The following is a 10,627-nucleotide window of genomic DNA, read 5'->3' on the forward strand; positions in this document are numbered from 1 at the left end:
ATGTAATCTGCCTACGGCTGCAGGTTAAGAACCTCTCCCTGTCTAGAAAGGATAAATTGACCTTCTTTCTCTATAATGTTATGGAGTGTAATTCTCTAATAGGTAACAACTGGGGAAGGAACACTGAAATTCACTGGCAAGGCATGGAAGTGACCAGCAAGCAGACATCTTGGTCCATGTCTGCTTTGATGTAGTATAGCACAAAGACAATTGAATATGCAAGGTACTTCCAGATTTGGGCCCTGTTCCTGGCTCCACTGTTAATTTTATTTGCAGCCTTGAATAGGTCACTTAATCTTTCTATGATAAATTTATCAAAAGAGCTTACTGATAACTAGCATATGGGTTGAGATCTATTTAAAATAGAAAAAAGTATTAATCTATTAATAATTAATACTAGCGGATCAATATAATAGGAAGACTGAGTTAAGGAGTCTCAGTAAATTGGATTGCACCTTAGACCCTACACCCTGAAACATTTAGGTACAGAAGATCGGCAATCGATTCTCAAACAAGTGTCCTCAGTTAACAATTCCTAGCTGTCATTTGGGCCCTTTCTGTGTCAGATATCACTGAATTTGATATAAGTTTTGACTCTGAGGTTCCATCTCTCTGAGGAAATACACACAATACCAGTTAGGGAGAGATACTGTGTGTTTCCCAATGTCACTGCCCGCATGTTCAATGTCCCTGTATAGCAGGAGACACTGTGGCTCCCTCTCTTCTCTCCAGTTATCTAGAGCCCCATAAGAATTATGTCACTGTGTATATGTGTGTGTGTGATTGTGCACATAGATGTGTGTTTGTCAGGGAAAGGGAAGAAATGGGGGTAGCGAAAACTAAAGGTGAGAATAAAAAAAGACAGAAGATAATGAATCACAAACTGAAATTTACCCTTGGAGACCAACACTTTTTGTGTTTTTGTGACTACAATACCTATTTATTGACTGGAATGAACCCAAGTCAGTTTTGAAAGGGCCTCTAATTATCGGAAAACTCCTAAGCCTGTCCCAGCCTCAACCCATGTTCTCCTAACTTCTTTGCACCTGGGTTGCTGTTCTGAGCTTATGACGATGAGATTAGGCAGCATGAGGGTATTACAGAGAGATAAATCAGGATGCAAAGATCCTTTTGTCTTTTGCAAAGAAGGAAGCTGGGCAGCTGATAGGAACAACATTCAGCTCCGTGAGTACTTCTGAACTTCTGGTGAATTTGAGCAGGATAATTGAAGGGCTTTGGGGGGCTGATCAGGTTCCAAAAGAAAAATTGCAGAAGAAAACATGTTGGACCTGTGGGCCTGGGCTGTGGCTGGGGATGAAAATGGGAAAGAACATGAAGGAGATACACGCAGACCTTCTTGTTATGCCATGGGACAAGCAAATAAGTGAAACTTAATTATTACAAGGTCACTGCAAAACTTGATTACTGAATTCATTTAGAAGGAGCCCAATAGTGACCTCCCTGTTTGCAGCTTCATAGTAAACAGTTTTCTGAAGAAGGAGGAATCTGTGGCACTAAATAACCACAGAGAAAACGGTTCTTTACTCCCAGGATGTGCTTGCAAACTTGGCCCAGGCACTAGTAGGCTGGTGTGAGTGTGAGGAAAAGGAGAAGGGGAGCTGAGAGTGAGCATGAGAATGACCGCAGGGCAGTGTAGGTGGCTGAGCCTTCTCCCTTTGAAGTCAAAGTGTTTGTTTGTTCCATTCTGAAGCAGGATGCTGGCTGGATTTTTGGTAACTTTTTTTATGGCTTTGGTTTGGGTCTTGCTTTGCTTTTCAAATTATTGATTTTTTCTGCCTCAGCAGGACCCTGGGTGATATTTATGGGTTCAACCCCAGCAATACTTCCCTTCCCAGCTCCTTCCAGCCTCTTTCTTTGTCCACCAACAATGGACTGGTCTATCTGTCTATATCTTTGCTGAGAAAAAGAGAACTGGAAGTGTAAGATGATAACAGCAGCATCAGAGAGGCTGTCTCAGGAACCTCCTAAAACTGCTTTTCAGAGGATCATCCCCTGTCACTATATACAGCTGGACGTTGCTGTACAAAGCAACAAAAGATGATTTTTTGCTTTATACAAATTTTTAACTTTATTAAGTTGACCCTAATCCCAGTCCCCTACAAAAGTATGCCTTGAAATATCACTTTGCTGCATCCACTTATTTCTGCAGAAAAACAGTTTGTAATCTTCAAAAGGGGAAGGGCTAACATTGCTTTAAAAACAGGAAAATGTTCTGGCTCACAAAAAAATAAATTGTTTAATGCTTTTGGAGGAAAAAATGTGAAACTTCTTTCAGCTAAAATCAAGTCTGATAATACATTTAGGGATACTCAGCTCCAGATGCCCTTAGAATTTCTAGAAAGGTGTGGTCAGGATGAGATTAGCCTTTGGTGATGTTTATGGACAACAAGACTGGCTTCCAAAGCAGGAAAAGGTCAGAGGTGTTCTACCCTCCCTAAAGGTTTTGCAGAGAGAATTGGAGGGTAAATCTATGACAGAAACTGCATAGGGATTAGTTGACTGTTCCGGTTACCTAGTGCAAATCCTGAGCACCATTAGGATCAAGGGATTAACCTGGCAACTGTTATGTAACTCTTTCTGAGGAGGCTTCTTTCATATAATACATCAAACTCAGACATGAACACTTTCTAAGCCTAGAGGTGTAACTTCAAAATTATGTAAACATGCAGAAGAAACTTGCAAGAAAAAAGGGGATGTATCATTGGGGAATATGGATGTCACGTGTGATTTTTAAATTATTTGGGGTTGCTGTTAGGGGTGTCAAAGGAATTCAAGGAAAGCTTCTTAAGATAGAATTTTAAGACCGCAAATAACAGCTGGGGTGTTTGAAGGAAGCAGAGGATTACCCAGCAAGGGCGGATGACAATTGCCCCTCTGGTGTATGTCAAGGGCTCTTCAGCAGTTGGCCCAGAGGAAGGAGGTGCAGAGTCCAGGTGAACAAATGTCATAACCACAGATTTGTTTGCATGGCTTTCTTTTCTCTCAGAAGGTCTAGCATATATTTGCTCTTTTTGAACACTTTGTACCACTCTACTTATATTGTCTTCCTAAAATTTCCCCATAACCCTAAAAGGAAGGCATTATTGGATTCATTTTATAGATGGAATAAGACCCACAGAGGATTATGAAATTTATCCTAAGTCACGTAGCCAGTTCTGTGGAGTAGGAACTTAAAACTATATCAATTTGATTCTAAAGAATGTACTCTCTACCGTGTTACCATCAAAGGGCAATTTGACAAATGAGGGTCACTTTAGGCCCTTACATTATAGAACTCTGGATCCAACATAACTGGATGTTACTAAGGCTACCAGATAAAAATGAAGGATGCCAGTTAAATTTGAATTCCAAAAAAAAAAAATGACTTTTTAAAGTATAAATATGTACCATGAAAGAGCTGAGATATACTTTACTAAAAAACATTATTTCTTTGAAATTCAAATTGAACTGGGTGTCTTGTATATATATATTTTTTCGCTTAATCTGGCAATTCTAACCCTAATAGATTCTTTAGATGAGAGAAAAGAAACTTTTTGATTTCTTCTACCTTGAAAATCCTGGGCAGTTCAAAAACCTTGATCTGAGAGCAAGTCTCTCGCTGCCCTCTGTGACTCTGGCAGGGCTGGGATGTGTCAGTTACTGGTGGTCCACTCTGAGCACAGCGCAGATCTTGGCTGCTCACCAGCGATTCCCAGGGTCCCAACCACACTTGGGACAGGCGCAAAGTTTGCCTGTCCACCAGGGGTAGAGAGGGCCCACAGAACGGGAACTGAACTTAGTGAGCAGAGGAACTGGCAGTGCATTTCCTAAAGCCTGAAAGCTAATGACTTCTCTGTGCTCTGATGGAGAAGTCAAAGCGTCAGGATCTCATGACCTAAGGTTACGGTATTTGTTCAATTTCTTTTTTTTTTTTTTTTGAGACGGGGTCGCCCAGGCTGGAGTGCAGTGGCGCGGTCTCGTCTCACTGCAAGCTGCTCCTCCCGGGTTCACGCCATTCTCCTGCCTCAGCCTCCCGAGTAGCTTGGGACTACAGGCGCCCGCCACCACGCCCGGCTAATTTTTTGTATTTTTAGTAGAGACAGGGTTTCACCGTGTTAGCCGGGATGGTCTTGATCTCCTGACCTCGTGATCCACCCGCCTCGGCCTCCCAAAGTGCCGGGATTACAGGCGTGAGCCACCGCGCCCAGCCTGTTCAATTTCTAAATTAATTTATTAACTCATTTGACAAATATAATATATATGGCATGATTACTGTACACCATGCACTGTTGTAGGTTCTGAGACTGGAAGGACAGCCTCGTGAAGCTAGTCCAGTAGGGGATAAAGGAAGGAATCACAGCATGAGCAGGTGGTCCAGGTTCCTGGCCAATCTCACCATCCCTGGTACTGGCAAGGATAATAATTTAGTAATAATCAGAATTTAAATAAGAGAAAGATCTTGGAGGCGAGGAAAATAATTGCAACCCAATTTTCAAAGAAATAAGAAAACAGTATGGACTGGAAGTTATAGAATATGAGGTTTGAGGGATATGTAGTGTGACCAGTAAAGAGAGTCATTGTTAGCATGAGCCAAAGACTGTCAGGGAGGTTTGCAGTTAACAATATTAGCATAGGCTGGTGTGATGGGTCATGCCTGTAAACCTAGCACTTTGGGAGGCTTAGGCGGGAGGATCACTTGAGCCCAGGAGTTTGAGGCTATAGTGAGCTATGATTGCAATTGCACCACTGCACTACAGCCTGGCTGATGGAGCAAGAACCTGTCTCTCTTAAAAAAAAAAGAAAAAAGAATATTAGCATAAATCTGTAATGGGTGAAATAAGGAATCTTATGGAGACAAAGCCCCCACACACTAGATTTTATAGAAGAGACTGTCTCAGTGTAAGAGGCAAAAGCAATTTGGAGTTCTTTGGGGCTTTTCAGGATCTTCCTTCCAAGAGCAAGTTTTGTTAACTCTTACGAAAGAAAGGAAGAAAGAAAATAATGTCATCGTAAATGACACATTAATTGTTTAAATTTATCTTTTTCAATAATTTTCTTTGATTTGTATTTGAAGAATGGCAACGTGCATTTCTGTAGCCAAATTAAGGTCTGAGAACACCATATTGGTTAGGTCCACGGTGTGGATAGAAGAAAGCATTGAAGATTTGTGAAAAATGGGGGCTGAAGAACCTTATGTCTCGACGTAGAGTTGAAGAACAAACGTATTACTTAATTATCCTTCATTAACTTCTCTATGTGCGTGTGTGTTAAGATGTGTTGAATATATTCATGGGTGTTGGTATTCCTGCTTCAGAGGTCCTCCTGTCCAGACAACTACATTGTCATCTCCCAGAACTAGAGAAAAGTTTCTGGTTCATGTGAGGATTAAACAAAATAATCCTATCTTAAACTATAAGGACATGAAGGACTATAAAAAAACAGAGGCCATAAAAAATGCTCAATAAACATTTAGAGTCAGGTTATTTTACAGCTGGATGGAAGAATATGTAAAGCTTAAAGAAATTGCAGGTGCTATAAAAGACTATAGATATCACTGAGTGCATTTGCCTCTCTTTATAACTGATAGAACTGGTAGTCACAGAGAACTACAGCATCATAATAAATTCACATAGAACATTTGTGGCAAATCTGTTTTATATATTTATTTTTAAATTTAAATTTGTTATACCTAATGCGAAGCTTTAATTTTATTTATTTATTTAAAAAGTTTTTTTCAGTGGCAGATCTATGGGAACAGCATAGCTACCTAGATTTCTGAGTTTTAAAATCTATCAATTGTCCATTTACACAACTGATAGATTGTGTAAGTAATGTAGCAGAAGGTAAGTTTACATTCCATTACATTAAGTGCCTGCATTGATTTATACTGTTTTCTTAAAGATGCCTTTTAAAGATGATAACTTCTCCCCTTTTGTGTCAACACAAAATACTGAGCTTTCTTATTGAATTACTTTTCTTCTCCAGCCTAAAATAAAGATCTAATAACCAATGGTCCCCATGACTTGAAAGATCTTCTTTTTTTTATCTTTCACTGTCTAAGGAGGCTGAAAGGGAAACATCAGCTGCCCGGGGGCAGTTAAAATGAGTGACAACGCTACTCTGCCTGCTCCAGCTTCAAATCAGGGTCCTACCACCCCACGCAAAGGCCCTCCCAAGTTCAAGCAGAGGCAGACTCGCCAATTCAAGAGTAAACCTCCAAAGAAAGGCGTGAAAGGGTAAGACCAAAATGAAAAGAAAAACTTTCTATTACTTTCTTTTTCCCACATGACTGCTTTTGTTTTAGGAAATTCGTGCTCACAATATTAAACAGACTTACAAAAATTTCCACTCCATCTTCTCTTTTCCTCTCTAACTCCATCTTTGATGAATTGTGTCTTTATCCCTGGAATTCTTTCCTTCTCAACTTCCAGGTCTGTGGCCAAATTTAACATGGCAAATGGAGGCTTTTTACAATAAACTTTGACTTTGCCTTGCAGGCTTTTGATGACCACTCCTGTTTACTGACACAACCTCTACGTTGATCTGTAACACTGAACCACTGACCATTTCCAGAAAATATAGCTTATATTTATGTCTTCCAATTTTGTATCCTCCGTTCTTTATTTTCCTCTTCCTCTCCTTGGCAAAATCCTATTCATTTTTCAACACACAGCTCATATGCTAATTTCTTTTTGAAGCTACCCTGACTCTCTTTAACAAACTATCATTACTTTCATGTTTGCAGTTTGTACATTCAGCTATCATAACTTACATTATCTTACCTTATATTTATTTATTTGTATCTATTCTCTGAGGCTAAGACTACTCAGAAAATTTGTCTGTTTTCTTCTTAACTCTCTGTGCTTAACAAAATGCCTGGTATATAATAGATGCTTAGTTAATGATTTTGAATAAGTAAACAAATGGATGAATTCATCATTTTTAATGCCTTTTGTATTGCTTTCTCATTTCAATTTTTATTATAAAAAGTGAAACTTGACTAAGTTGTCCCACTGATAGTTCTTTCTGACTCTTAATTGTTTTAGGTTAAGTTCCTACAGGAGAGAAATATCTCTCCACTGGGATACACCAAAACCTGCCTGAGTGACATTTTCTTTGCTCCAGTTCAGTGCAAACTAAAGGAGTCTCTCAAATACAAACACTTGAACCTCTCCTTCTTCCCCCTTGAATCAAGAAACTCTCCATGTGAGTGACTCAAAAATTCTTTTGCTCTAATCTCAGCTAATTTCCCCTTTATTCTTTTTCATAGATTTGGAGATGACATTCCAGGAATGGAGGGGTTAGGAACAGGTAAGCCATCCACTGATTTAAGTGAGAACTTTGCACTTGGAGTTCTGCCTTTTTATATACTTCAGGCCTCAAGGGGCAGTTGAAAGTTATGAGAAATACCCAAGGCAGAAGATCTGTGAAGACATAGAAATGTGGGGATTTAATTTACCCTCCAAAATAAGTACATGTGTGCCCAGATACAAAAGCCCTAAAAGAAATCAGGGCAGGCCCAAAATTTCATAAACCTTCTTGTTTTGTCAAACAACCTTTGAGGGCATACAATGGTAAATTACAGACTTTTACAGTAGAAAGATTTTCATAATTCATCTCGCCAAACTTCATTTTTCAGGGGAGTAATCTGAGGCATAGAGGAATTGGCAGTCTTTTGTCTGAGGCTACCAAGTGAACTATTGGAAATAAGGGTGAGGTCTGGAGATCTCTCCACTCTACCAGGCAAACCACTTCCTTACCAATTTCCTCTTTTTACACATCCTCTAGCACCCAGAGGAGGATCTTACATACTGAATGCCTGCAATATAATTTTAAAAACTGGTTAACAGATTTTTACGTATCATACAATGAATGCAATCACTGCATTTTAAAAAAATTAATAGACTTTATTTCTTAGAGGAGTTAAGAGTTACAGAAAAATTCAGCAGAGAGTTCCTATATGTCCTCTCTACCACCTCTCTCCCCTTTTACACAGTTTCCTCTATTATTAACATCTTGTATTAGTGCGATTATATTTGATGAGCCAATATTGATGCAGTATGTTAATTAAAATCCGTAGCTTGTATTAGAGTTTTTATCCTTTGTGTTGTAAAGTTCTAAGGGTTTTGATAAGTACAATGTACCCACCATTGTAGTACATACTGTAGTACATATAGTATTATACAGAATAGTTACGCTGCCCTATGCTCCACCTGGTCATCCTTCTCTCTCTCTCTAAACCCCAGACATCCACTAATCTTCTTACTGTCTCTATAGTTTTGCCTTTTCCAGAATGTCATATAGTTAGAGTCATACAGTATTTGGCTTTTCTGGACTAGCTTCTTTCATTTAACAATATTCATTTAAGGTTTCTCCATGTTTTTGTGTGGCTTGATAGCTCATTTTTTAAAATCATGGAATAATACTCCATTGTAGGGATATACACAGTTTTTTATCCTATTGAAAGATACCTTGGTTTCTTCCAAGTTTTGATAATCATGAATAAAGTGCCCCTAAATATTTGTGTGCAGCCTTTTGTGTGGACATATTTTCAACTCATCCAACACACCTTTGATAAACGGTAGCACTTGCAGTAATCAGTGTCCTTCCCAGGCGATTCTCAGTGTATCTTTCTGCAGGCAAATACCAATCCTGGGATCTCGAATGAATTTTCCAGCCATGTTATAAAGCAAATTTGCTATTCTCTTAGATCAATGGCTTCTGTATTTTGGCAAGGTGCATACAAGACCAGCAAATTTGCTTTGGGATCTGGAAGATGTGCTTGACTCTGACAGTGTATTTGGTATAATGTAAAGAGGTTTATAGGGAGTGAAGGTCTGAGGTCTTTGACCTGGTTCTAGTCTCAGCTCTACAGCTATGTGGTTTTTGCTAATTATTTCATCTTTCTGTGTGTCAGCAAGCTTCTCTGTAACTCAGGGATAATAATATCTTATTGTCTGAAACAAGAAGCTGGATTAAAAGATGCCTTGTGATTGTTTCTCAATATGTGATTGGATATAGGCAATTCAAAATGTAAAGGAATAGAAGAACAATTAGAGAAGAAACCGATCTAGATTGGTAGGGAAGACTATGGATACCTAGACCAGGGAGATTCAAAGTGCTCCTCTTTTTCATTTTAACCCTTGGCCTGACTAGAATTCCACTTCTGCTTCCTTCTTAGTGGTTGTAGTTTGGGGAGACTCTGTGTGATCAGTGGGCTGTACCCCACAGGGAACCCCCCAGTCAAAAGCTGTGGATCACCTCCCCAAAGAGGAAGCAGAATGAAACCAACAGAGATGCCTGGCGCAACAATTAAGCAATTGGTCTGATCCTTCCTGGGCCACAGGGTCATGCTAGGGAACTTCCCAGTCAGGGGACAATGAGCAGGAGAGAGGAGTGAAGTGTCTCTGCCTGAAGGGTGTCTTTCTGTGAAGAGGCTCTCTTGGGGTGAGGTTGGCTTATGTGCTCTTCTTCCATCTCTTGCAGATATCACAGTGATTTGCCCGTGGGAGGCATTCAGCCACCTGGAATTGCATGAGCTCGCTCAGTTTGGGATTATCTGAAGTGCCAGAGGTTCTGCCACTCTCGACAACATCTGCTGTAATTTTGGTTGCTTTTGCCCTGTTGATCTGCCGGAGTCTTGAAATTCAGCTGATTGGAAGTGTTTTCTTTGACTTTCAAGGTCATTCCCTGTCAGTTACTACTAAGAGTTCTCTTACTGTCAGAATCTCTCTTGCAGTACAGCTCAAAATAGTGGAAGCATTTCAAACTTGACCACCTTTTCCTACCAGCTAGTTAAAAGTCATCAATATTTCTCTACATTTTGTTTATGTGTAAGTCCTTTAAATCTATTTTTGCTAGGCATTCATTATGATTAATAGTAGACTTTTAAGACAACATTTATGTCACTCCCCACCTCCTCTTATTTAATAAAGGAGATACTTACCTTGAATGTTGGTGAAGTTGTATTAAATGCTACGTGGAAATATCTGATGCTGTGTTCTGAGAACCAATTAAACAAAGAAGGCACAGTCATACAGGAAATAAGTGCAGTGCTTACAAAACAGCATAGGATTAAGATTTGAATTCTGTCAGTTTGTAAATTGTATAATTTCTGGGTCTAAAGTTTTTTTTTTTTTTGAGACAGAGTCTCACTCTGTCGCCCAGACTGGAGTGCAGTGGCACGATCTCGGCTCACTGCAAGCTCTGCCTCCCGGGTTCAAGCCATTCTCCTGCCTCAGCCTCCCGAGTAGCTGGGACTACAGGCGCCTGCCACCACGCCTGGCTAATTTTTTGTATATTTAGTAGAGACGGGGTTTCACTGTGTTGGCCAGGATGGTTTTGATCTCTTGACCTCGTGATCCACCCGCCTGGGCCTCCCAAAGTGCTGGGATTACAGGCGTGAGCCACCATGCCTGGCCACTGGGTCTAAATTTTATTGAACTAGGTTATTCCAGAAGTCTCATGCAGCTCTAAGTTGTATAGTTCTAAGTTGGTGAGGAACTGGGATTTAAACTCAGAATTCTGACAATGTGAGCCTTCTTTTCAGTACTCTGGTTGAGGAAGGTTTCCTTCCACAGCATCCCTTCAGTGAAATTATTTTGTCCAATGACTTAAAATGGGAGTC

The 10,627-nt window shown here is 39.9% G+C and overlaps 1 protein-coding gene across 1 annotated transcript; it reads left to right on the forward strand.

Moving 5' to 3' along the window:
- Positions 1–1,140: 1,140 nt before the first annotated feature.
- On the forward strand, positions 1,141–9,952 carry PDE6H (phosphodiesterase 6H). Its single transcript, XM_054444596.1, has 4 exons — positions 1,141–1,185; positions 6,062–6,236; positions 7,271–7,311; positions 9,487–9,952. Exons 2-4 carry the CDS (start codon positions 6,103–6,105, stop codon positions 9,561–9,563), a joined length of 252 nt encoding a protein of 83 aa, XP_054300571.1. The 5' UTR covers positions 1,141–1,185; positions 6,062–6,102; the 3' UTR covers positions 9,564–9,952.
- The last annotated feature ends 675 nt before the right edge of the window (positions 9,953–10,627 follow it).

Source organism: Pongo pygmaeus, chromosome 10 (assembly GCF_028885625.2).
Source record: "Pongo pygmaeus isolate AG05252 chromosome 10, NHGRI_mPonPyg2-v2.0_pri, whole genome shotgun sequence".
NCBI lineage: Eukaryota > Metazoa > Chordata > Mammalia > Primates > Hominidae > Pongo > Pongo pygmaeus.

Coding starts and splice junctions, on each gene's coding strand:
- PDE6H (XM_054444596.1), top strand. CDS start 6,103: ATGAGTGACAACGCTACTCTGCCTGCTCCAGCTTCAAATCAGGGTCCT. Junction 6,237..7,270: donor CCAAAGAAAGGCGTGAAAGG/GTAAGACCAAAA, acceptor TCTTTTTCATAG/ATTTGGAGATGACATTCCAG. Junction 7,312..9,486: donor AATGGAGGGGTTAGGAACAG/GTAAGCCATCCA, acceptor CATCTCTTGCAG/ATATCACAGTGATTTGCCCG.